The 27,819-nt window shown below is 43.2% G+C and overlaps 1 protein-coding gene and 2 long non-coding RNA genes across 5 annotated transcripts in view; 1 reads left to right on the top strand and 2 right to left on the bottom strand.

The window, feature by feature from the left end:
• Positions 1-27,819, bottom strand: part of CYP27A1 (cytochrome P450 family 27 subfamily A member 1) — a 34,719-nt gene that overhangs the window by 5,605 nt on the left and 1,295 nt on the right. For 2 of the 3 annotated variants that reach the window (XM_040476285.1, XM_040476283.1), the window contains exon 2: positions 602-792. In XM_040476285.1, coding sequence (XP_040332219.1) covers positions 602-792 — 191 coding nt within the window. Of the gene's footprint in view, positions 1-601; positions 793-22,120; positions 22,216-27,819 lie in introns of those variants that run through there. The other variant, XM_040476284.1, reaches the window with a different exon arrangement.
• Positions 45-27,410, top strand: LOC121031079 (uncharacterized). The gene is made up of 4 exons (XR_005790542.1): positions 45-138; positions 9,181-9,186; positions 22,697-22,711; positions 27,401-27,410. It is a non-coding gene; the product is annotated as an uncharacterized LOC121031079 (long non-coding RNA).
• Positions 11,712-16,062, bottom strand: LOC121031078 (uncharacterized). The gene is made up of 2 exons (XR_005790541.1): positions 14,604-16,062; positions 11,712-14,384 (listed from the first exon to the last, which is right to left on the bottom strand). It is a non-coding gene; the product is annotated as an uncharacterized LOC121031078 (long non-coding RNA).

Below are 27,819 nucleotides of genomic sequence, written 5' to 3'. Positions count from 1 at the left end.
TTTACTTCAACTGGCATATGCGTATATAACATATTCAGCCCGTCCTCGAATTTGTCACTGCCAAAATAATCTTAACTTTTCTGGGTGTAACTTCAAGGCTGAAACCCACATCTGTTTCTATGTATGGAGAGCACCTGTGTTGTTGTGCAACAAGAAACCTATAATACATAATTTAGGAAATATTTTTAAAGTCAAATTCAGCCTTCCTAATTAATATGGTGACAATGTTTTTTCAATTACACATAGATTATGGTTCAAGTTGTGATATCTTCAACCATAATGTAGAATAATGGAGCTGGAAAGGTCCTAGAGAGAGCTTGGAGGCATTCTACCCCAAACTTCCCATTTTACATATGAGAAACGTACGGCCAAGGAAGGAGAAATTATTCATTTGTCCAAAGTCATAAAATACATTAGTGGAAAAGACAATGAATGGCCGCTGGGCTTCAGCCCATCCCAACCACTGCTTTCTAGACTGAGTATCAGGCTCAGAGGATGAAGGGAGAGCCTACCCTGCCATCATCCCCTGGCTTCCCAATGCCATTGCCCTTGGGCCTGGCCCTCTGAGGCCTTGTACCAGTCCCTTTAGGCCCCAGCTCACGTGGTGAAGGGCCCATAAGCCAGGCCCTGTTGGTCCCGGTGCTCCTTCCATAGTTCCATGTCGTTCCGTACTGGGTACTTGTTCTCTTGCCGCATCACTTGCTCCAGGAGTGGGGCACTGGCCAGGTTCACATGCATCTGAGGCCCTAGGCGGGTTACCCACATTGGACCATACTTGGTCTTGTTCAGCATCTGTGGGGGTCAATGAAAGCTGAATAACCATGGCCCATCCAGGTAGGCATTTACTAGAGAGGAGATGGGATGGGGGAGTATCTGATAATAACACCAGAGCAAGTGGGATGGACGAAAGCAAATTTTAAAGGAGGTAGGCACTAGGATGGCCTGTGGTTCTGAAACTGGGAAAAAAATGAGCACACAGGAGTTAGAATATTCAGAGCAATGAGTATCTGGCAGAACTGGGAGAATTGAGGTCCTTGGAGAAGCGAGATTTTAGAAACATGGGATGTGGTAAACGGGGGTATGTTTTGAGGTATAAACATATGGGGTCCAAGGTTTTAGAGAAACTGAACCCTTTAGTGAGGTATAATAGAATACTTATGGCTTCTGGCTTCTTCAAAGAAGCATTTAAATCTACTGCAGCTTGCTTTCAATGAGATAAAGATAAAGACCTCATGTATTCAGTGAGAAAAAAGAAACACAGTAGAAACTCCAGGAAAAACAAGAAGCTGAGAAAGAAAGTCAAGATTAAAATATGAAGTAAGGTATGTGGTATGAATTTATTTTTAACAAAAAAGTTATTAGCTGCTCAGTAAAATAATGATCAACTATTTTATCTTAGAATTTCTAAAGCACTTGACAATCGATACCCATTACATCTGTGAAACTGGCATTGGTGTAATGTTTTTATAGGTGCCGGAAATGAGGGGGAAATAAGTATACTTCGAGTTTTGGAGGTAAAACTTAAAAAGAATCCACAAACACTGACACTAAATTTACTGGCTAAGTTAACACCCACAAACTTAAAGAATTTGAAACATAGTGGTTTCTTACTGTTTTACTATTGGTGTTAAAAACTAGATTCTCCTAGGACCAATGCGACCTAATTGCCCTCAATATATTACCCAGTTGCCCAGAATCCACCCCGAACTAACAGCTGATTCTGTCAGTTCCTAGGAATACAGCCTTGACAACCCCCGCCGACATCTGTTTAGTTTTGTTTCCACTTTCACTTCCCAGTAATGCCTACCAGCGTGGTATGATTTTGAACAGATGATTGTGTGTAAACTACAGGGATTCCTGGAGAGAAACAGGCATATTTGTACATTGCTGGTGGGAGTCTAAAATTACACAAACCTACATGGAGGACAATTTGCTAACATTTATAGAAATTACAAATACATTTATAAACAAAGTATGGGAAGTCTACATAATGGAATACTATGTCACCTTAAAAAAGGATGAATCAGCTCCTTGTGTAGTAATATGAAAAGTTGGATTGTAATACAGAAATATACATAACCAAGGTAGATTGTTAAATGGAAAAGAAATATACATAACCAAAGTAGATTGTTAAATGGAAAAGTATGATATCTTCTGTCTAAGAAAGGGGGGCTAAATTAGAATATACAGCATTTGCACTTGCTTTTATAAAGAAATATTGGGTCACATCAGAAACTAATTAAAGTGACTACCAATGGGGCAGGTGGAGGGGACAGCAGTGAGAGGCAAGATTGCACAATGTATATCCTGTCATATCGTTTTGAGCTTTGAACTATGAGAATGAATTCAAAATTTTGATTTTTTTTTTTATTTTAGAGAGAGAAAGAAAGAAAGCGTGAGTGGGGGAGAGAGGCAGAGGGAGAGAGAGAATCTTGAGCAAGCTCCACAGTGTGGGGCCTGACTCAGGGCTCAAACACATGACTCTGGTATCATGAGCCAAAATCAAGAGTTGGACATTCAACCAACTGAGCCACCCAGGTACCCTATGAATTCAAGTATTTTTAATCTAAAGGGAAAAAAAGAAAGTGTCTTGCAAAACAATTAGTCATCTGCCACTGATCAGGTAATTCCAGAAAGCGGGAAAGGCTGATCAAACCTCTCAATTCATGTATATACTCCTTAGATTTATAAGGTTCCATTTTGTAAAAGTACTTATATGTCTGTTTTTCTCTACTGAATTCTTTAGGAGAATTATCTTAAACGTAAGTTTTAATTTGTGATTCCAGTTGGTTTATTTAAGATATTAATGACAGAGGTGCCTGGGTGGCTCAGTCGGTTAAGCATCCAATTCTTGATCTTGGCTCAGGTCATGATCTCATGGTTCATGAGATCGAGCCCTGTGACGGGGCTCTGCACGGACAGCACGGAGACTGCTTGGGATTCTCACTCTCCCTCTTTCTCTGCCCTTCCCCCACTTGTGCACACACTTTCTCTCTCTCTCTCAAAAATAAACTTTAAAAAAGATATTAATCACATAATAATAATGATAATAATAGTAAATATTTCCATGGAGCTTAGCATAAAACAGACGCTATTCCAAACACTTACGCTAGAAATTCAGTCCTCACTACCGCTGTATGAGGGGGGTGTAACATTACCACAATTTCATAAAAGAGGAAACTTAGGCCCAAAGAGGTTGCCCAAGGTCACTTTACTGGGAAGTAGAAGAGTCTGAATTCAAACTCAGACCACCTAGATGGTTCTCAACCACTTGCTCCATCGAACTACAAACAAACTTAGGCCCTTTAAAAATACATACTATTGGGGCACCTGGGTGGCGCAGTCAGTTAAGCGTTAGATTTTGGCTCAGGTCATGATTTCATAGTTTGTGGGTTCGAGACCTGTGTGCTGACAGCTCAGAGCCTGGTACCTGCTTCGGATTCTGTGTCTCCCTCTCTCTCTGCTGCTCCACCTGTGCGCTCTCTCTCTCTCTCTCTCAATAAATAAATAAATAAATAAATAAATAAATAAATAACAAATAAACAAACATTAAAATTTTTTAATAAAAAATAATAAGTAAAAATATATACTATTTAAAACCAACGTAACTATGCAATAAACCAGGGTTCCTCACGGCACTATTGACATTTGGGGCTGGATGATTCTTTGTTGTGGTGGACTGTCCTGTGCATTTTAGGATGTTTAGCATTATCCTTGGCTTTCACCCACTAGCATCTCCCTGCCCTCAAAGCTGTAACAACCAAAAACATCTCCAGACATTGCCAAAATGTCCCCAGGGAGGCAAAATCACCCCAGGTCGAAAACCTCCACAATAACCCCAACCTTGTTGTTGTTGTTGTTGTTGTTGTTGGTCGAAAACCTCCACAATAACCCCAACCTTGTTGTTGTTGTTGTTGTTGTTGTTGTTGTTGTTGTTGTTGTTTTGTTTTGTAACCCCAACCTTTTAATATGAGTCTTAATGCTTTAATTTTAGAGGACTCTTCTTAAGAAACAATACCTCATTTTGAAGAAATACTTATCTACAGTTTGGGTTTTTTCTCTTTGTGTTAAGTTCAAATACAATTACATGTTACAGTTTTATAAAAATGCAAATAGAGGTGGGGCGCCTGGATGGCTCAGTCAGTTAAGCATCCAACTCTTAGTTTTGGCTCAGGTCATGATCTCCCCAGTTTTTGAGTTCAAGCCCCACATGGGGCTCTGCAGTGACAGTGTGGAGCCTGTCTGGGATTTTCTCTCTCTCCCTCTTTCTTTGTCCTTCCTCTGTGCTCTTTCTCTCTCTCTCTCTCTCTCAAAATAAATAAATAAATAAATAGATAGATAGATAGATAAATAAACATTTTTTTAAAATGCAGATACTGGTAATCTCTGAGTCATGGTTTATAGATAGGTTACTTTCTTCTTTATACTGTGATTTTTTTTTTTCCAGATTTTCTACCATGATCTTAGAATCAGAAAAAAAAAAAAGTCATATTTTAGAAGACTAGATCAACAACCATTTACTTGGGGACCAGCTTCTTCTCTGGAATCCAAAGCCTCTGGCACCTCTTCCTGGCTGTCAGCTTGGAAGTTTCTGAGGCATTTCCCCCTTTGCATAGGCCATGCTTTCTTTCCTCTTCCTTCATATTCCTCTTCTCAGTTTACTCGGTGGAACTGAACAAGGATCTATTTATGTAGGAACTTATTTTAGAAAGACACCATAATACTTGCTGAAAGAGTGTGCTATGTCTGTGAACCTACCATTAGGCCGTAACCTGAGCCAGTTAGAGAGCCCCAACGTTCTCAGATAGATCCTGTCCAAGTGCCACTTTGCAGAACAGAGTCCCCTAGGGATCATCTTCCAGGATGAATGGGAGGGGTAGCTTCCACCAAGTGAGACTCCAAAGGGGGGAGTGATGAATTCACTCAACATTTATTTATTGAGTCATATCCTGTTCCTCCTATACTTATCTAGGGCCTGGGGATACAGCTGTGTGCACAGCAGGAACAGCTACCCTTAGAGAGTTTACATCTCAGTGTATGAGCCACACAGTTGAGAATTTGATTACATATGCTTATAAGTTGCTCCCTAGTTAAGTCTTGTCTCTTCAACTAAATTGAAAATCTTCTAGGTCAGGAATGATGTCATACTTCTTATAATTGCAGTCTTCTTTTTTTTTTTTTTAACATTTATTCATTTTTGAAAAGCAGAGAGAGACAGAGCATAAACGGGGGAGGGCTAGAGAGAGAGGGAGACACAGAATCTGAAACAGGCTCCAGGCTCTGAGCTGTCAGCACAGAGCCTGGTGCGGGGCTCGAACTCACGGACCGTGAGATCGTGACCTGAGCTGAAGTCAGCCGCTTAACAGACTGAGCCACCCAGGCGCCCCCATACTTCTTAACTACCTCCCATGTTGCCTTGGCATACCACTACACACATTTTAGACAATATTTAGCAGATGTCAATGAATCAGGTGGAGAAAAAAGTTGCAGACAACACGAAGAATATGAGAGACAAACAGTGACAGACAGAAGCGAGGCGGAGAAGGAGATTCACAAGAAACCAGTAACAGTGGCTCCAAAGGAGTGGGAATTAGTTGTAAAAGCCTGGAAAAATAATCCAAAAAGGAAATTAAGAAAATAATCCCATTTAGAATTGGATCTGTTTTGGACTGAATGTTTGTGTTTCCCCAAAATTCATATGAAGCCCTAGTCCCCCAGTGTGGCTGTATTTAGAGATGGGGCCTCTAAGGAAGTAAGTAAGACTAAATGAGTAATTAAGATTAAATAAGAGTGAGTCCCTGATCCAATAGGATTAGTGTCCTCATAAGAAGAGACATCAGAGAGCATTCTCTCTCTCTCTCTCTGCAAGTACACACCAAGAAAAGGCCATGCGAGGACACAGGGAAAAGGTGGCTGTCTACAAGCCAGGAAGAAAGCTGTCACCAGAAATCAACCTACTGGCACCCTGATCTCAGACTTCCAGCCTCCAGAAGTTAAAGACAATAAATTTATATTGTTTAAGACAGCCAGTCTGTCATATTTTGTTACAGCAGCCAGAGAAAACTAATACAAGCATCTAAAAGAATAGAATACTCAAAAATAAATATAGCCAAGGAAGTGAAACACTTGTACATTGAAAACTACAAAACATTGCTGAAGGAAACCAAAGAACTAAATAAATGGAAAGATAGCCCATGTTCATGGATATGGAGATTTAATATTGTTAAAATGGCAGTAATCCCCAAAGTGGTCTACAGATGCAATCCAATCTTCACCAAAATGCCAATGACCTTTTCTGCAGAAATGGAAAAAATCAATCCTCAAATTCATACGGAACTGCAAAAGGCCCTGAATAGCCAAAAATATTGAAAAAGAAAAACAAAGTTGGAAGAGTTATACTTCCTAATTTTGAAACTTACTACAAAACTACAATAATCAAAACACTGTGGCAGTAGCATAAGGATACATACATATTTAGGCCAATGGACAAGAATTGAGAGTCCACCATCTATGGTGAATTGATTTTTGTAAAGAGTGCCAAGACCATTCAATGTGGGGAAAGAACAGTCTCATCGACAAATGATGCTGGAACGACTAGATATCCAAGTGCAAAAGAATTATGTTGGACTCCTACCTCACTCCATATACAAAAATTAACTCAAAATGGATCAGCAACCTAAATACAAGACCTAAAACCATAAAACTCTTAGAACAAAACATAGAGGCAAATCTTCATGACCTTGGATTTGGCAATGGATTCTTAAATTTGACACTAAAAGCATGAACAATAAAAGAAAAAATAAATAAGACTTCATAAAAAATTTAAAATCTTGTACATCATAGGATATTACCGAGAACGTGAAAAGACAATCTATAGAATGGGAGAAAATATTTGCAAATCATACATCTGATGAGAGTTTAATATCCAGAATATATAAGAGGTCTTAAAAAACTCAACAACAAGAAGGCAGCTCAGTTTTAAAATGGTCAAAGGACTTAACATTTCTCCAAAGGAGAATACAAGTGGCCAATAAGCACATGAAAAGATGTTCAACATCATTGGTCATCAAGGAAATGCAAATCAACACCACAATCAGATACCATTTCATACCCAGTAGGATGGCCTTAATCCAAAAAACAGAAAATAACAAGTTGTTGGTAAGCATGTGGAGAAACTGAAACCCTTGTACATTGCTGATGGAATTATAAAAATAGTACAGATGCTACAGAAAACCATTTGGCAGGTCCCCAAAAAATTAAACACTGAATTACCATATGATTCAGCAATTCCACTACTAAGTGTATGCCCAAGAGAAATGAAAACATGCCACACAGAAACTTTTACACTAATATTTATAGCAGCATTATTCATAATAACTGAAAGGTGCAAACAACCCAAATGTCATCAATTGATGAACAGATAAGCAAATTGTGGTCTACACATGAAATGGAATATTATTCATCCATAAAAAGGAACAAAGTATGATACATGCTATAACTTGGATGAACCTTAAAAACATGTGCTAAGTCAAAGAAGCCAGACACAAAAGGTCATATACTGTATGGTCCTTTTTATATGATTTATCTGGATAGGCAAATCCATAGAGACAGAAAGCAGATTAACAATTACTGAGGGGCAGCAGGACAGAGCAAAAAGGAGAGATTAACTGGTGACAGGGTGTTTTTCTAGGGTATTGAAAAAGTTTTGAGGGGCGCCTGGGTGGCGCAGTCGGTTAAGCGTCCGACTTCAGCCAGGTCACGATCTCGCGGTCCGTGAGTTCGAGCCCCGCGTCGGGCTCTGGGCTGACGGCTCGGAGCCTGGAGCCTGTTTCCGATTCTGTGTCTCCCTCTCTCTCTGCCCCTCGCCCGTTCATGCTCTGTCTCTCTCTGTCCCAAAAATAAATAAACGTTGAAAAAAAAAAAAAAAGAAAAAGTTTTGAAATTAGAATTAGTGATTTCATAACATTCAAAATACACTAAATGCCACTGAATGGTACACTTTAAAATGATGAATTGTATTATGTGAATTCCCTCCCCCCACCAAAAAAAAAAAAAAAAAAAGCCTAGAAGTTTCTGGTATTTAAAACCTCCAGAGCCTCAGCGAGAACCTGATGTGAACAAAAAATAGCCCCTCAGAAAAGAAAGAACGGAAAGAGGCTGAGGAATGTCCACTTGAGTCAGTTCTTTGGTTCCAAAATTTTTCTCAACTGTAGATCAAGGAGGAAAGAGAACCAGACCAACCTTTCTTTTCCACTGTTAACTCCTAACCCAGGACTAGGGATCAAGCTTTGAGGGGTATTTGCTGGTCTGTTTAACTGTTCAGGGAAGAACACAGGGGCAGTCTCTGAGAATGCCCTCTGTTATGCAAAACTACTGTGTTCACAACTTTCTTAGAGGGCAATTTGGCAGGCAATACATGTCAAAGCCCAGAACAAAATCTTTTACCCAATAATTCCATTTTAGGGGTTTATTCTAAAGATGGGCATGATATTTAGTGATAGATATATCAAAGCTTTTACACATAAAAAAATCTAAATATATAACAATAAAGTTCAGCAAATTCTGGTGAAGCCATACAAAAGAACACTAGTCAGCCATTTAAAACTGCTATAGGTGTACTTGTTGATATAGAAAGGTATGCATATTTATTAATTAATTTATTTTCAAATACTTGAGTGGTTTTTTGTTTAATGTTTATTTATTTTTGAGAGAGACAGAGAGGCAGAGCTCAAGCAGGGGAGGGGCAGAGGGAGAGGGAGACACAGAATCTGAAGCAGGCTCCAGGTTCTGAGCTGTCAGCACTGAGCCCGACGCGGAGCTCGAACTCATGAACCATGAGATCATGACCTGAACAGAAGTTAGACGCTTAACTGACTGAGCCACCCGGGCACCCCCATTTGTTTATTTTTTTAAGTTTATTTATTTATTTTATTTTTGAGAGAGAGAGAGAGAAGTTGGTTCTCATGAACTGTGAGATCATGACCTGAGCCAAAATCAAGAGTCGGACACTTAACTGACTGAGCCACCCAGGGACCCTAAAAGGTATGCACATTTATTTTTAATAAAGGGCAGCTACAAAAGAGTATATGGTATAGTTTCATTAAAAAATATATATATATACACACATATATATGCATATATATACGTATACATACATACATATACTGATGACACATGGAGGAAAATGTAGAAACCTATTCACCAAGGATTAGCAAACAAGGATAATGCTTACTTACCACTAAGATTATGTGTGTATTTATGTACTTGTTTCACAAATGTTTATGAAGCACCTATGTGTACAAGGCACTGTGATATGTGCAGGGTTTGGGAATTATGGGAGATTTGGATTTTCTTCTTTTTGTGTCTGTATACTTTCTGATTTCTCTACAACAAACACATATTTATATATGCAGAATAATGTTTAATATTCTGCAAATTACTTCAGCCACACTGAAATGACATTTTCTCTTACAGGTGGTACGTAGTCAAAAACTATTAGCACATAACTCATATTTATGTGATTTTTCCAAAAAAACAAGAGAAATTTTTGCAGGAAAAAAGTGCCTGTTCATTGTCATGTGTTTTTATCTCATCCACAGCTGGCAGTATCAGTTGAAGGGTCAGGGACTGCTTGGCAGGAGATTTTGTTCTAGTTCCAGCCCCAACACTAATGGGCTTTGTCACTTTGTTGGGGGATAGCTCCACCATGGCACCCTCCCGACTGTGAGACTCTGCTTGTACTCATATACACGGAGGCTTGAACCCAGTCTTCTCTGAGTCTTCAGAGTTCAATGCCCTGTGACACCACCCACCCCAGGACATGAGAGGACAGAAATCCTACAAGGAGCCACCACAAAGCTACCTAGCACTTGACTCCCTGTGTCCCCTAGGAGGCTGTCAGGAGACCAACAGATTCTCCTCTGGGTTTAGATGAGGTGTGTGCTTTCTGCCCTATCCCCCTCAGAAAAGAGCTGCAGAATATAAAACCACCTAGCTGCAGTCTAGAAGGGGCACCTCAACACATCCCACAACTCACACTGCAATCATCCGGCCCCTTTTGTTTCGGGGCTGTCCTTTTGCATGTGTGGGACAGGGATCTCGGCGAGCTGGCACTTTTGGCTGATTCTTCTTTTCACTGTCTCTCTCTCTTTTTTTTAATGTTTATTTTAGAGAGAGAGAGACAGAGTGTGAGGGTGGAGGACAGAGAGAGACAGAGACACAGAATCCAAAGCGGGCTCCAGGCTCTGAGCTGTCAGCACAGAGCCCAACACGGGGCTTGAACTCACAAGCCATGAGATCATGACCCGAGCTGAAGTCCAACGTTTATCCAACTGAGCCACCCAGGCACCCTGTCCCTCTCTATGTAAGTAATAAACTGTTTAAATCTAAATGTGGCCCGCTGTATCTTTTCCAGAAAAATCTGTTATGTCTTGGCTTTGCCTTGTCTAACATGTGAACTTGATACTTTTGGTTCCCAATATGGTGCTGGTAAAGTTATAATGGCCTTTTAGAGAACTGGGACCACATGGTGAGGTTCAGAGATAAAGTAGAACCCATGATCTAGTAGCATGTGCTCTGACCTAAGTGTGTGTTGGGGGGCAGAGAAGGGTCCTCCCACCAGCGGATGGCATGGACCAAGCAGGGTAGGAGAGGTAAGGCAGGCAGGGCCGAGGAGCAGCGGTCTTCCCACAGTCCTATATCCAACTCTGTCAGTAAATGGCCACTGAAAATTGAAAGCAAATGCAAAGCTGTCTTTCCAGTGGAGGTGCCCCCCACCCCCATGCCGCCCCTTGTCCCCTGCCCCCTGGAATCCCTGACCTTCCAGCCACTACCCACCTCCTGAAGTGCCTGTGTTAAACCCTTTGGTCTGTGTTTCTGTAAAGTGTGGGACAGCAAAGACAAAACAAAAGGGAAAGTGATTCTGTGATTCTGAGTGAGAGACCCATGAGCCAACTCCTCCTACATACAAAATGTATGATGGGTTTCAAACTGTTTCACTGACAGCGTTCCTAGACTGTTAGGAAAATTCCTCTGAGGTCCAAACTTTTCATTGTATAACCATGTCTTGTTGGTTGGCAAGTTGAAGGTCCCAGTAGGAGTGATGAGTAAGATTCAGAGTCAGCTTGCCAAGTAGTTTTGGAAACAACGTTGGTAGGTGACAGGGTGTAATCCCCCTGGCAGTCAAAGAAAAAACTGCTGTCTTTTACCACCTAAAAAGCAGTATATTCCTGATATGAAAGTTGCACCTACAGAAGGAACCATACTATCAAGGGTGTCACCCCACTGCTCCTGACAGATTGACTACATGGGGTTTTTTAACTCTCTTCACCAAAGCTGATAAGGTCATGGCATCCTTTTAGGAAAAAGACCGTGAGACCCCACGGGCCAACTAGCAAAGTGTGCAATAGGATCCTGGTAGGCAGTAACAAGCCTGGTTGATGTATTTAGTGACAAGGGGACAGGAGTTCTTGACCATGGTCCCCGAGAGCCCTGATGAGTTGTGTTGGTTTTTATTTTATTTTATTTTACTTTATATTTTATTTTATTATTTTATTATTTTTAAATGTTTATTTATTTTTGAGAGAGAGCGTGCATAAGCAGGGGAGGGGCAGAGAGAGAGGGAGACACAGAATTTGAGATCATGACCGGAGCCAAAGTTGGATGCTTAACCGACTGAACCATCCAGGTGCCCCAAGTTGTGTTGGTTTTTCGAGAAAAAAGGGAGAGGGCCCCATAAAATGTTTAAAAACATTCCGTGGTTGTTCCTTACCCGTCTGTATTACTAAGGAAAGGAAAACTGTTTCCATTAGACAGGTGGCTGTGGCTACAGATAAAATACTCCCTGGTCATCAGTTCGTCAAAGATATACTGAATGTATTGTGGGAATAAATGTGTTAAATACATGTAATATTTCTCTAAACTGTAAGGGATGTTTTCGGTGGGGAAACACCATGATTAGAGCAGCAGTAGTGGGTTGAGTGGACCACCAGGAGTCCACCTTGTTCTCTGGGTTCAGTCACGCGGTATCAGTAAAGTAGTATGGGATTCCAAGGAAAGGGAAGGGGTGGAAAGGAAGATCACTGTCTTGATCAAAGAACTAGTACAGACAAACATGCTTAAGGAAACAATCCAGGGGTGTCTGGCTGGTTCAGTTGGAAGAGGTGCAACTTTGGGCGTAGAGATTACTAAGATAGATGGATAGATCGATAGATCGGTAGATAGATAGACAATCCAACAGTACAAACTGCTCTTCCACTGCGGCCAGTCAGCCCTCATGAGACATGTGAGCTACACGTGTCAGTGACTGACATTACACAGACTGAGACCAGTGGTAAAATTATGTGGCCACTGGGCAATGGTTCCTTAGGGTTTTGGACATGGCACTTGCCTGACCTCACCACCCAGAATACCCCAACTGAGAGACAATTACTGGCTTCATATTGAGCGCTAATGCACACTGAGACGGACACGGCAAAGTGCTGTTCTACCTGATGTCCCGTGGGAAACGAGAACATCAAGTGGGTACTGCCTGACAAGCATCCCTGATTATGTGGCTGCAGTACATCCAGAAAATAGCACACCAGCCATTAAGTGGTTAGTCGCCCTCTAGATGTGTTGACTCAGATGCAGGGTCTATGCCAACACCTCAGATTTCTTGGGGGCTTACCTTCAATGAAGTTACTGACAATGCCTGGGCCTGGTTCATGGATAGATCAGCTCAGTTGGGGGCCATGGGGTGTCCTGGGGAGATGCTGCCATATACCCCCCAAAGAAAATTGTCTAAAACTATGCATGGAAAGGAGAACGCTCGCTGTTGTGAGCTGTGCTACTTGCTCTGGAAAAGACCTCCCCAAATACACCCTGTTACATTTTCACTGACTCATGAGCATGTGGGCTGATGCCTGGCAGTGGAAGGCCTGGATGAACAAGTCTCAGCCTCTTTGGCAATGATCATCATGGCAGCAGATCACACAAGACCCATACCCTCTGTTCATGACCCGGAGGGATGCCCGTGGCAAAGGTTTCCTTGGATCAACATGGGTGAAATCAGCAAGCTGAGGAGACCTGTGATACAAATGTAAGGACCGTAGCCATCCAGACAGACTGCTGCACAGCGCATGGTACTCCATCCACGGGAGCCCCCAAACAAGGCACAGTGACCGCAGTATGTGAAGCCAAAGAAGGTGGCAAATATGCCCAGACCGCCAGCTAGACATTCCAGTGGTAAAAGAAATTTGGGGGCTCATAGTGAGGGGTACTGGACCTGGCCTGTCCTACCAAACAGACTATACAGGTCCCCTACCATCCTCTTGAGGGTACCATCGGACATCGATTGTAGCAGACACCTCTTCAATGTATGACACTACCGTCTCCATCTCCACAGCACGAGGGGCACACTATTCAAAGACCCTTCGATGGACAGTGCTATACATTTGGTTTCCCAAGGGCATCCATTCAAACAATGGTTCCCACTTGAAGTAAAAAGGACCCAGCAGTGGCAGCTGCGTGGAACATTCACTGAACCTTCCATGCCTCGTATCATCCCCAGGAAGACAGTGCCACTGAAACGTGGAGTGGACTCTTAAAGGAGAAACTGAAAAAGATAACTGGATAACCCAGCCTCAGCTCCCAGTGGATGACACACCTAAGAAAGTCAGTTTGGAATATCTATGTGACAATTCACCAGGAGGGTATCTGCCATTTCAACAGAATTCTTCATTGTGAGATTGGAGAGCCAGGAAGAGGCCCGAGATAGGCTGTAAGAGACCCGAGCCGCATAATTAACTCTTCTCATTCCCCCATTTTTCTTCCCACACCTACCCCCTTGGAAAACTAACAGCTACTTTGCAAGTAGCGAGAAGAGTCATGGAGTAAGCTATCCTAACCTGGTGCTTCTTTCGCCATCACTTCTGCTTGCCGCTCTTGGGCAGTAATAGATATGGACGGTAATGGCCACGAATATGAGGTTTCAGCTCCCAAGATGGCCCCGATGTGGGGATGGGAGATGTTCTAGAATGGTAGGAGGTATACAAGGAAGAAATCACTGAGGCACCTCAGGAGAGAGCAGGGCTCATGTGAGGGTTAGGACACACAGGAGGATTGGGACAAAAAAGTGAAGGGACTGCTAGGAGGTTGTCACATTGTACACATGGCTGTGGGGAGAGGAATACCTCTGGCTTGTGGGAGATAAGGGGTCATCCCCAGGAAGTTGGAGGTAGCAGGGAGGGACTATTAATCTCTCTCTCTCTCTCTCTCTCTCTCTCAGCCCCTATCTACAGACAAGGTGGCATCTAACTGACATGTGGCCAAGTTAACTCAGACCACCACCGCCCTCAACTTGACTGCTGGCCAAATAGAATCTCAATCTAAAAACTCTTAGAAACCTCCCTAGCAGTCGGTTAAGCGTCCGACTTCAGCCAGGTCACGATCTCGCAGTCCGTGAGTTCGAGCCCCGCATCAGGCTCTGGGCTGATGGCCCAGAGCCTGGAGCCTGTTTCCGATTCTGTGTCTCCCTCTCTCTCTGCTCCTCCCCCATTCATGCTCTGTCTCTCTCTGTCCCAAAAATAAAATAAACGTTGAAAAAAAAAATTTAAAAAAGAAACCTCCCAAGGGCCAGTGATTTCAGAAATGGTCAGCCTCCAATAAAGATAACAGGACAAGATTAACCTTCTGGACACTGATCTGGTCTCTTTAGCTTCATCCTGTTACTGTTGGCCTCTTGTTCATTTGTCACAGGCTGCTCCAAACCCTTCAGCACGGGTGGTAATAGGCAACCGTAATGCCCGGCACTTCCGCGGGGCTGGCTGAAGTGGGGTGTGCGTGGTTGCAACTCCGGTTGCCCTTGGATGGGGCGCCTGGCTGCAGTATATACTCCAAACAGGCCTAATCAACCTACAGGGAGTCACGGTTGTGGTGACTCTCATCCAATACTGCCAAAGACAGATTTGGTAGGCGCTCCCGTCAGTAGAACTGGAATATTTATCTGATGGGGTATTTACATCCCTGCAAATTCTGGGATATGTGAAGGGTCGGGGTTGAACGGTGGAGCAGCCCCGTACCTATCTATGCACACAGAGACTTGAGCCATAGCTTATAAGTTTTGGCAGAACACTTTGTCATCTTCCTGGGACATGGAAGAGCGTTCTGTGAGGAGTTGCAATAAGGCCCGCACCCACTCATCTCCCTATCTCACTAGGGAGGTTGTCATGAAACAATTTCTCATCACCTCCCAGGTTCCGATGAAGTGTGGGGTTTCTGCCCACCCCCACTCAGACAAGAGCTGCAGAACATAAAACCCTTTGGCTGCAGTCTAGAAGGAACGCCTCAGCAACGGGATACCCCATAACTCACGCTGCACTCATCTGGTGGGAAAAGTTTCAGTGTCGTCTTTTTGAATGTGCGGGACAAGGTTCCTGGGGAGCCGGCACCTTTGCCTTACTCTTCCTTTCACTATTTAGCAATAAAATGTCTAAATCTAACAGTGGCTTGTTGTATCTTTGCTGATTAAATCAGTCCAGCCTTGGCTTTGCCTTTTCTTGCTTGACATTTCCTCATCAGTCAAATAAGAGAATTCTATTAGTAGTTGATCTCAAAGAGGTGCCCTGTGGCTACACACATGTTAAGGTGAATAACCCAAGGCAGGCCATAATGGCAATTACCAATTCACAGATATAATGCCTAAAACGTACTAACCCACCTCAAGGCAAAGGCTGGTAACCTGGGGTGTGCAGACAGGCTCAGGGGTGGGGGATGGAAAACTGAAATTCTATGCAATATGCGGTAAACAGACTCGTTTTTTGTTGTTGCAAAGTGCCATAGCTTTCAGATGTTTAAAAGGTTGTGATAGAGATTCTCTCCTTACCAGATTCTGCTCAGGCTCTTCCCAGCCCTCTTCTTAACTGGGCCTTGGCTGGGGCCTAGAAAGACTTGAACTCATGGACATAGTTTCTAACAGCTCAGAGTAGCCTCCATAGGATGACCTTCATTCCGAGGACAAAGGCCCCTTAAAGTGCCGCCGTGAGGGGTGCCTGAGTGGCTCAGTCGGTGAAACGTCTGCTTTTGGCTCAGGTCACGATCTCACAGTTTGTGAGTTCCAGCCCTGCATCGGGCTCTGTACTGACAGCCCAGAGCTTGAAGCCTGCTCGGATTCTGTGTCTCCCTCTCTCTCTGTCCCTCCCCTGCTTGCACTCTAAAGAACTTCCTGTTTGTTCTGGCTGACACCTAAAGATAAGGTCCCTGTCCAGTCTCTGAGGAAGTATAGAAGTCCTGCTGAGAAGCACCAGTTAACTAACCATATGAGTTTCACATTGGACCAGCTGCCCCCCTTCCTGCCTTTTGTAATTTTTCATTTCCCTGACTCTGCTCAAGGGCCTGCCATCCTGCTCCCCACTCTCTCCCTCTTTTAAAAGACATAGTCACCCCTGCCCACACCAGAATGGAGTTTATCTCCTTCCCCTCCTGACAGCCACTACTGAATAAAACCTGTTTTCACCACTCTAACTCATGTCCGCTATGCTTACCTTTGACAGCTGTGGGCACCTTGAAAACTCGAAAGCAACACTGAGCCGAAAAGCAGAAACTACACAAACCTCCCTCAACCGAGGAGTAGAGGAACACATTGTGGCATATCCCCACCGTGGAATATCAGTCAGCCATAAAAAGGAACAAAGTACTGATGCTCACGTGCTACAACATGGATGAACCGTGAAGACGTCATGCTAACTGGAGGAAGCTTTTCACAGTAGAGCACGTATTCAATGAGCCCATTTATAGAAAGTATCCAGAACAGGCAAATCCACAGAGGAAGAGGACAGATTAATGGCTGCCAGGGGCTGATGAGGGAATGAGGCCCCGGCGGTGCTAAAGAGCACGAGGTTTCCTTCCGGGGCAACGAAAACATTTGAAAATTGATGTGGTAATGGTTGCACAAGTCTGCGAATATACTAAAAGCCGTTTAGTTGTTCATCAGGGTGGATTCTATGGCATGCGATTATATCTCAAAAAAGCTGTTATAAGAAAAAAAACAAAACAAAACACTAAAATCTCCCCTGGATGGGGCGCCTGGGTGGCGCAGTCGGTTGGGCGTCCGACTTCAGCCAGGTCACGATCTCGCGGTCCGTGAGTTCGAGCCCCGCGTCGGGCTCTGACTGATGGCTCAGAGCCTGGAGCCTGTTTCTGATTCTGTGTCTCCCTCTCTCTCTGCCCCTCCCCCGTTCATGCTCTGTCTCTCTCTGTCCCAAAGAAAATAAATAAACGTTGAAAAAAAAAATTAAAAAAATAAAAAATAAAAAAAATAAAATAAAATCTCCCCTGGAAAAAAGTGATACCGCATTGCAAGGTTCTGTTTTCCTACTTAGTGGCCTGTTTAGTTTAGTGACTGGTAGACTCCTTAGGGAGGCTCTCAGCAAGGCAAAAACTAAAAACAAAAAACAAAACAAACAAAAAATACAACAAACACTCAAACAGCAAGTAAATAGCGCCAAGGACAAAAGTAAACTCACAAACCTCACGTACTGTTTTGCCAGTGTCACTAAACCTGCCCCTAAAAGTTGGCAGGCCATCAGTTGGATAAACAGAGGGAGAGAGGTAACTCTAGGCACGGGCCACTCCTTTGCCTACACTGGCAGATGGTCAGAAAGAAGGCCCACTCAGGGTCAAAGGTGAAGAGGAACCCTGCTGGGACCGTCATGTCTCAGTGCTGTCAAAGCCTCATGGAGAATTTAGCCCCAACCCCCTCACACAAGTGGAATTCACATTTCCGGGAGACAGAAGGTGCTAAATAATTAACAGCATTCCCAGGTTCTCCTAGCTCTCAACCTTGCCTTGAATGATCTCCTCCAAGATCAGACCAGCCCAGGGGCACTATTTGGACTTAGGGTGAGCAGGATTACTTTATTTGTTATTATGAATATTTTAATGTGGAGAGTTAAAGAAAATAACATTATAAATGCACATGCACCCACGCACTCAAATGAAGAGAACTGTTAATATTTGTCATATTTGCTTCAAATCTTTTTCCAAAAGGAAAATATTTCCAAGTTCCCTTCTTGTCCTTCCCTTTGCCCTCCCTCCCCAGGACAACCACTATCCTGAATCGGAAATGTATCCTTTCTGTCAACGTTTATATAATTTTATTGTATATATAGGTGTCCAGTGATAGCTTATAGTATTTTTGTGTGGTTTTTAATTTACAGAAATAGTATTCTACTGTACCTATCATTCTATACTCAACCTTGCTGTTTTGGGACTTTTGGTTTTTTGTTTATTTTTTAAGTAGGCTTCATGCCCAGTGCAGAGCCCAAGGCGGGGCTCGAACTCACGATCCTGAGACCAAGACCTGAGCTGAGATTAAGAATCAGACACTTAACCGACTGAGCCACCCAGGTGTCCTTCAACCTTGTTTTTGAGTTCTTTATTGATACATTAAGAGCTTGTGCATTTATTATGACTGTTGTATATTGTTCCATTGTATGACTATATCACAATTTATTTATCCTGCTTATGGGTATTTAACAGGTTTCTGAATTTTTGATTTTACAAACAAAGCCGCAAAAAAAATGTTGTGCATGCGTGTAGCCCTTACTTCAATCATCATAAAAATGTCTGGTTTTATGCAAGAAGACAGAACTGTCATAAGTTACTAAGACATGTACCAGACCATAGGACAGTAAGAATTTCCCTCTGATTTTGCACTCGTAGAGAAACAACGGGCTGAGGATACAGGGTGATCCATGAAAAAGCATTGCCTGGGACACCCTCAGAGAGGCCGTCAGGGAAATAGATACACTGCTCACCCCCCACTTACACCCCTCACACACCCAGAGGAAAACCGCAGTATGTTGAGGGCACTCTGCCCACAAACTGGACGAGTCTTAGGTGAAACAATGAGGGCGTTCAAAGAACAAGGACTGCACGATCAGCAGGTGACGCAGAACTAGAAAGAAGATGTAGGCAGACAGGTGGAAATCGAAAGCAAGGACCCAGAACCAAACAAGGGTACAAGAGAAAAGGCCATTGGAAGACCTCAAAATATCATGCGAGACCAGGAAGCACTTGGTCAGCCTTGCATTTATCTCCTGCTTTCCATTCTTTGGCTCTCGTGGTTTTTAAAAAAAAATTAATAGGTAATACACACATGCACACTGTTAAAATTCAAAACAGTGAAAAAGTAAACAAAAGGACCCAAAAGTTGGCAAACTGTGCCTGGGCAGGGTGATGCCAGAGAAAACCTGGTGGAGGTCCAGAGCAGTCCTGCAATAAAAGATAAGACTTCCTCCTAACTCTCATCTTCAGACGCCAAGAAACCATCACACAGAGGCAATCATTATTGCCGATTCCTTGTGTGTCCTCCCAGAGATATTTCATGCACCTACTAAACACATATATGCATGTATATCTCACATTCCCCCTTCATCCACAGATGATGGCATATAATACCATTTTGGGTCTCACTTTCTTCCCATCTCTTAGCAAGCAATTACATTAATACCCATAGAGCTGTCCCTGTTCTTTTTGGTGGTTGCATAAATTCCACCAGATGAAGACACTATAATCAATTAGACCCTTAACGGGACATGTAAGTCATTCTAATCTTTCCCAATCATAAATCCTGCTACTTTGAATATTCGGTACTCTCTTTGACCACAGAATTTTATCTGTAAGATAAAAATTCTAACAGTGCAGTTGCTAAGGTGGTATGATTCACACTTTTGACCTTAATACCCGGTTTCAGTTCCCAACCCTGAGGCTTAAAGGCAGTACATCCAATTTTGCCATAGTCTCAAGGACTACGATAATGTCTTCCAGATGAGACTGAAAGCCAAAAAAAGGTAACTAGAGGACAATCTCCGAAGGGCTGGATGGTAACATGAGTACTGGGACAGAAAATCCATCTAATCAATGGCATTAGCCAAACTGAAGAAAGAATGTGTTAACAGAATGGGAGGGGTCGTTACAAAACCCAGAAGAGGGAAGTCAAACAGCGAGAATTTGGCAGCATTTATCTTTCAAGAGAGAGATACTTAATCTAATGGACAGGCACCAGAGAAGCACATTCAACCAGGTTTCTCCAAGGCCTAGATGAAATTTCCTTCCGTACAATTCCACTCCTTTAGTTCTGGGGTCTCTGCATACCAAGCAGTCCACTAATGTAGGTACTACTTTTTCTCCCTAGGTACCTGGATCCTAGGAAGAGCGGGCAGTGGATTAAAAACGGCCACAGATTCTTTGACATCCTTCCCATTAAGAGGTGAGGTCTACATCTTCTCCTCTAGAATCTAGGTGGGCTCTGTACCTGCTCTGATGGGTAGAATACAGTAGAAATGATGCTGCTCCGGGTTTCAGGCCCAGGCCTTAAGAAACCGGCAACTCCCACTTTCTTTCCCTTGGAACATTCACTTTGGGGAAAGCCAGGGCCCCATAAGAAGTCTGATCATCCAGAGACCACCTTGGTGTAAGGAAGCCCAAACTAGCCACATGGAAAGAGAGAGAGATGCTTAGCTGATCTGGTCAAACCAGGCCAGGCACCAAACATGCAACTGAAGAAGCCATCTTGGAAATTCCAGTCCCAGGAGATGTGACATGGGGAAACACTGAGGAAGCCATGGAAACAAATTTAGCTTCTGAACAGAAACATGGCCCCACTCGAGCCATCCCAGCCATATCCAGCCATTCAAACTGAAGCCCTGCTCCCTTGGGAAGCTGAGATAAGTCACTTCTGATGTGCACTGCCCAAATTCCTGACCCACAAAATCATGAGTGTACCAAAATGTTGTTTTAAGCCATTATATTTTGGGATAGCTTGTTATGCAGCAATAGATCATTAGAATAGGGGGTTTCTATGTGATGGAGTATTATGATTCCCGAGAGGGCTGACTTCTTCAGTAAATAAACCGTGGGCACTCCAGTCCACAATTTGTTTCTGTGGGTTTGGCCAATGTTGGTCAGTCCCTAATAGTCTGCCCATGTTCAATTTGCTGATAAAATATAGTTTCTGAACTCGAAAAGTTGAGACCTGAATGGTGAGGCTTACTCAGTCTGCCCACCGCCCTTACTGTCTTTTCACTCGATCTTATGTCAAACAACCCAGACCAAAGAGCTAAGGAGAGTCTCACAAAGTTTACCACCTGATGGAACCACTGCTTGGTACCACTCACAGCCCTTTGGCTGGTACATGACATTTATTTATTTATTTATTTTTTTATCAAACATTACTAAGAACCTTCCCTGTACCAAGGACTGTATCTGACACTGGAGGGCACGGAGGTGGGAAAGACACAGGCCCAGCCCTCAGAACTTACCAGCCCAGCCTCTAAGCCATATAAACAGGTGATGGCATGAAACATGTGCCATCTAAATATATAAAGCAAATATTAACAGATCTAAAGGGAGAACCAGGGAGCAATACAGTAACAGTAGTGGAAATTGATACCCCACTTTCATCAATGGACAGACCACCGAGACAGAAAATCAATAAGGAAATATTGGCCTTAAGTGACACAATAGACCGGATGGACTTAAGAGATATATACAGAACATTCCATCCAAATGCAGCAGGATACACATTCTTCTCAAGTGAACATGAAACATTCTCCAGGCTAGATCACATGATAGGCCACAAAACAAGTCTTAACAAATTTAAGAAGAGTAAAATCGTATGGAGGATCTTTTCTCACCACAGTGGTATGAAACTAGAAATCAATTACAAAAAAAGAAAAACCTGGAAAATTCATAAATATGTGGAGATTAAACAACATGCTACTGAATAATCGTGGGTCAAAGAAGAGATCAGAAGAGAAAATCAAAAAAATATCTAAAGACAAATGAAAATGGAAAATACAACATATCAAAACGGAAAGGGAGAAGGGGTGCCTGGGAAAAGGAGGCTGGGGCCTTGAACATCCCTGTGAGGAGTTCAATGCTGATTCCCCAGGTCCTGTGGAGATTCCTGAGCAGGGGAACCAAACATGCTTTAGGGACACTGACGCAGCAGCGGTACATGCATAAGACTGAGCTGAAAAAACACCAAGCAGGAGGGGGCGCCCAGACACCATCCCTTCCCACAGTCGCCATGGGGCTGTTCATGCTGCCAGCCAAGCCACAGCCAAGCAGGGAGGCTGACCTGGTGCCGGAGCTGCCAGAGCTGGAAACGATATGTCTTCTGCATTGGGCAGAACAAAGCCTGCCACGTTCAGAAGGTCCCAGGTCATCTGGCCTTTGATGCTGATATCAGTGGAGAGCGGGATTGCAGGCTTCAGGGAAAGGGCGGGGGGGGGGGGGGGGGAAGAGTGGTAAAAGCCATAATTTATGGAGTGCAGCAAAAGTAATTCTAAGAGAGAAGTTCGGAGTGATAAATGCCTACATTATGAAACAAGAAAGATCTCAGGTAAGCAACCTAACTTTACACCTCAAGAAACTAGGAAAGGAATAACAAACTAACCCCAAAGTTAATAGAAAGGAGAAAATAACAAAGATCAGGGTGGAAATAAATAGAAACTAAAAAGGCAATAGAAAATATCCATGAAAACAATCTGACTAAAAAATGGGCAGAAAATCCATATAGATATTTTTCCACAGAAAACATACAAGTGGCCAACAGGTACGTGAAAAGATGCCCAACATCAAAAATCATCAGGGAAATGCAAATCAAAACCACAATGAGATATCACCTCATACCTGTTAAGATGGACATCAAAAGAATAAGAAACAACAAGTGTTGGTGAGGATGTGGAGAAAAGGGTACCTTTGTGCACTCTCAGTGGGAATGCAAACTGGTGCAGCCACCGTGGGAAACAGTGTGGAGGTTCCTCAAAAAATTACAAATAAAACTACTCTTGGGGCAGCTGGGTGGCTCAGTCGATTGAACATCTGACTTTGGCCCAGGTCATGATCTCACGGTTCACGAGTTCGAGCCCCACGTTTGGCTCTGTGCTGACAGCTCAGAGCCTGGAGCCTGCTTCCGATTCTGTGTCTTCCTCTCCCTGCCCTCCCCTGCTTGCTCTCTCTCTCTCTCCTCTCTCTCTCTCAAAAATAAATAAAAATATTTTTTAAAAAATAAAACAAACAAAAATTTGTTTATGCAAAACAAACAAAAACAAAACTACCCTATGATCCAGCAATTCTACTGTGGGTATTTATTTAAAGAAAACAAAAACACTAACTCAAAAAGATATAAGCACCCCCAAGTTCGCTGCAGCATTATTTACAATAGCCAAGACCTGGAATCAACCTAAGTGTCCACTGATGAATGAATTGATAAATTGTACTATAGGGGCGCCTGGGTGGCTCAGTGGGTTAAGTGTCGGACTTCGGCTCAGGTCATGGGTTCGTGGGTTCGAGCCCCACATCGGGCTCTGTACTGACAGCTCAGAGCCTGGAGCCTGCTTTGGATTTTGTGTCTCCCTCTCTCTCTGCCCCTCTCTCTCTCAGGCTGTCTGTCTCTCTCTCAAAAATAAACATTAAAAAAATTTTTAATTAAGAAAAAAGAAATTGTGGTATATATGCAGTGGAACATTATTCAGCCACACAAAAGAAGGAAATCTTGCCACTTAGGACAACATGGATTGACCCTGAGGGCATTATGTTAAGTGAAATAAATCAGAGAAAGACAAATTTTGACTGATCCTTCTCTTCGATGTGAAATCTAAAAACAAAACAAACCCAAACCGAACTCATAGATATAGAGAACAGATCGGTGGTTGCCAGAGGAGGCGGGTGGGAGTAGGGAAAATGGGTGAAGGGGGTCAAAAGACAAAAAGTGCAGACAGAAAATAAGTGAGTCCCGGGGATGTAATGTTCAGCATGGTGGCTATAACTATTAGTACACTATTGTATATTTAAAAGTTCCTAAGAGGGGCGCCTGGGTGGCGCAGTCGGTTAAGCGTCCGACTTCAGCCAGGTCACGATCTCGCGGTCCGTGAGTTCGAGCCCCGCGTCGGGCTCTGGGCTGATGGCTCAGAGCCTGGAGCCTGTTTCTGATTCTGTGTCTGCCTCTCTCTCTGCCCCTCCCCTGTTCATGCTCTGTCTCTCTCTGTCCCAAAAAAATAAATAAACGTAAAAAATAAATAAATAAATAAATAAATAAAATAAAAGTTCCTAAGAGAGTAGATCTCTTTTTTATGTTTTTAAAATTTATTTTTGAGGGTGAGGGAGGGGCAGAGAGAATGGGAGAGAGAGAGGATCCGAAGTGGGTTCTGCACTGGTAGTAGCAAGATCATGACCTGAGCTGAAGTTGGATGCTCGACTGAGCCACCCAGGCACCCCTCTTCCGGTTATTATTTGCATCCCTCTAGTGGCTAATGATATAGATCCTTTTTCCATGTGCTTTTAAGCCATTTATATACCTTCTTTGGAGAAATGCCTATTCCAATACTGCTTTCATTTAAAAAATTGAGTTAGTTATTTTATTATTGAACTGTATAAGTTCTTATGTATTCTGGACCTAAGTTCTTTATCAGATATATGATTTGCAAATATTTCCTCCCATTCTATGGACTGTCTTTTCACTTTCTTTTTTTTTTATTATTAATTTATTTTCAATTTAGTTAACATACAGTGTCGTTTTGGCTTCAGGAGTAGAATCCAGTCATTCGTCTCTTACATATGACACCCAGTGCTCATCCTGAAAAATACTCACCTTAATTCCCATCCCCCATTTAATCCACCCTCCACCCCCTCCTTCAGCAACCCTCAGTTTGTCCTCTGTATTTAAGAGTCTCTAAGAGAGATCTTAAGAGTTACCACAAGAGGGGTACCTGGGTGGCTCAGTCGGTTAAGCGTCTGACTCCTGATCTCAGCTCAGGTCATGATCTCACAGTTCATGGATTAGAGCCCCTCACTGGACTCCGAGTTGACAGTGTGGAGCCTGCTTGGGATTCTCTCTCTCCCTCTCTCTCTGCCCCTCCGCTGCTCATGCTCTCTAAATTAATTAAAATAAATAAACTTTTTAAAAAAAGAAAAGAAAAAAATTGTAACTATAAAAAAAGAGAGGGGCACCTGAGTTGCTCAGTCAGTTAAGCATCTGACTCTTGATTTCAGCTCAGGTCATGATCCCACACTTCATGAGTTTGAACCTCATGTCAGGTTCTGGGCTGATAGTGTGGAGCCTGCTTGCGATTCTCTCTCTCCTTTCCTCTCTGCCCCTACTCCGCTCACTCTATCTCAAAAATAAATAAATAAAAAGAGAGAGAGAGAGAGAGAGAGAGAGAGAGAGAGAAACATGACACATGAAATGACAATTATGGGCACAAGGCAAAGTGGGGCACATGAAGGCAGTCTTCAATAAGAGCTACAGAATAGATGACTGATCTCACCAGTCTCTGGGTCCCCATCTTTGAAAGACATCAACTTAACATAAGTTTACATACAAATTTAACATACGTTTACATTTCATTTTTCTAGCACTCTTGATATTATTTTCTTTAAGAAAGAGAAGGGAACTGCATTTATGGACTAGAAGGATTTTCACATGTCCCAGTCCCTACTCCACTCCCTTAAGTCCTACAATGCTCTCCTGAGCTGACTTTATTATTTTTGTGTGTGATATGCAGTTTCGACCAGACAGTCGAGGGTGCCGAGGGGATATTATGGTCAGCTGCCTTTATATCAACTTCAACTGCTCTGCTTTGTGCAGCACTCACCTGGTTGAGGTGGGAGGGACCCCAACCCCAGCTTTAGAGGTGAGCCTACATGTGTCTAAGCTAATTAGAGTATGTCAATGGCCACTATGATGGGTTCAGAGACAGGCAATTAACCCAGGCCAGTCAACTAACTTTTGCAAGGCAGCAGAGCCAAGAGAACTGCAGAAAAGCAAAACTATAGCTTTGATGATCTCATCAATCTCTAGACCAGGCTATATAGCTGTAGGGCATCCAACTATTAGACTTTTTGGTTATATGAACCAATAAAGCTACTTTATCGTTTAAGCCACTGTGAGAGGCAACCAAACAAATCTGAAATGATACAAAGTAGGTCACTGAAATGTATCCTCCTTCTCAATAGGGGTATTAACAGGGTTTTATAGATGCGCAGGCTTTCACTCTTTATTAACTCACACCAGTCACATGTAGTGGGAAGGGCTAGTATAATTTCCACCAGTGCCCTGGGAAGGTTCATGTGACTCCAGATCTCTGGGATACAGGGCAGGAGCCAGGGGACTCTCCAAAATCCTAGCCCTGGCTGCTCCTTTAAAAGGCTACACATTCCTGGGGCGCCTGGATGGCTTAGTCAGTTAAGCATCCTACTTCCGGCTCAGGTCACGATCTCCCAGTTTGTGAGTTAGAGCCCTGGGAGAATCCTCCCTTCGGATTCTGTGTCTCTCCCGCTCTCTCTCTCTCTCTCAAAAATAAATAAACACTAAAAAAAAGAAATAATAATAAAAGGCTACACATTCCTGGCTTTCTTCTCTTCCTCCTCCACCTCCTAGGGTGGTCTAGAATTTCTTTGGTAGTTACTGCTCTAGAGATAATCCTCAGCAAAACCTTCCAGTAAACTCTCCCTATGAAATGAGGAGGAATCCTTAGTCGCCACCCTTGGGGCATTCACTGGGCCTCTCCTATTTCTAGAGGTTAAATCAAGCAGGAAAAGTTTACAGAACTCTGGTTTCTCAGCTTACTTGGTATCTTAAAGCTCAGCCCAGAAGGAATGATGTTTTTAACCAGCTCTATGTGTCTTGTGACCTGCCCACCAAATCTAAGAAACAAGAGCTAAGCACTTCAAGCACTTCAAGCCCTCATAGCCATTTTCACCCTCATCTTCAACTCCCTGTCCAGCTTTGTCTGGAGGGTGCCTCAGATACTGCCACACCCGATCCTTTGTCCCCAGAGACCCTCTCTACCAATCCTGTCTAATCCATCCTACTGCACACACCATAACCTCGACAGTGCCCCCTAGAGGCCATCTTCACCCCGTGCCTGCTCAAGAGCCCACCATGGCCCCTCGGAGGAACCAGGGCCCTTTGTCTGACCTTCATGGCCCTCCTCAAAGACCTGTCCTATCCCCAGTGCCCAGAGCTCTTCTGAGTTTCTGACTACTGCCCAGCACAGGGACATGGTAACCAGCCCGTTCACCAGCCCGGTCAAAGGCCTGCCCACTCTTCCTGCCAATCACTGATGACCACACATGTGCCTAGAGAGCAAATAAATGAATCAAAGGTGCCACCCAATCCCCAACCCTGGGCAGGCTTCTCCTCTCAGGGCACTCAAGTTCTCTGCCTCAAATTAGCTGTTTATTGATCTGTTCACTTCCCTCTCTCCCTCTTCCCCCAAAGGAGCATATAAACCCTAGGGTATAAGCTTCCAGCTCAGCACTGAGGGCACTGGTCACCTCTCAATGAATCCCAGCACTTGGAAACGTGCCTGGAGCAGAGTGGACATGTTTATATTTTTTCATAGTCATTAGGAAGACAGATCTGAGGTGAATCTCTTCAGTTCATTTCCTAAAACTCTTCCAACTTAGCCAACATCGGGTTTTCCCATCTCTGTCCATCCAGAGTGGGTTATCTGCCTCCATGTGCATTTCACTGAATAAACTCTTCTTACTGGATTCCTTAATTTAAACAAATGTTCCTTTTCCTTAATGTCTATGATTTTGCTTTCACTCGAGAAGTGACATTTTTCTCTCTGTGGAAAAATCTATCCTGCGAATTGCTTGACGACCATAATCCTCCAGAATCCATTTCCTTTGGAAGAAGTCTGTGGTCGCCAACATCACCACACAAGTAAACAGTCGTTGTGCCACATCTGGCAGCTTATACCCTTACATTACCAAGTAATGTTACCAAGACAGTTCTCTCCTCTCTCAACCCCTGTTCATTTTATTTAA

This window comes from Herpailurus yagouaroundi, unplaced genomic scaffold (genome assembly GCF_014898765.1).
Source record: "Herpailurus yagouaroundi ecotype Mexico unplaced genomic scaffold, PumYag 140, whole genome shotgun sequence".
In the NCBI taxonomy this organism is placed as follows: domain Eukaryota; kingdom Metazoa; phylum Chordata; class Mammalia; order Carnivora; family Felidae; genus Herpailurus; species Herpailurus yagouaroundi.
This window is presented reverse-complemented; position numbering and strand designations above follow the sequence as displayed.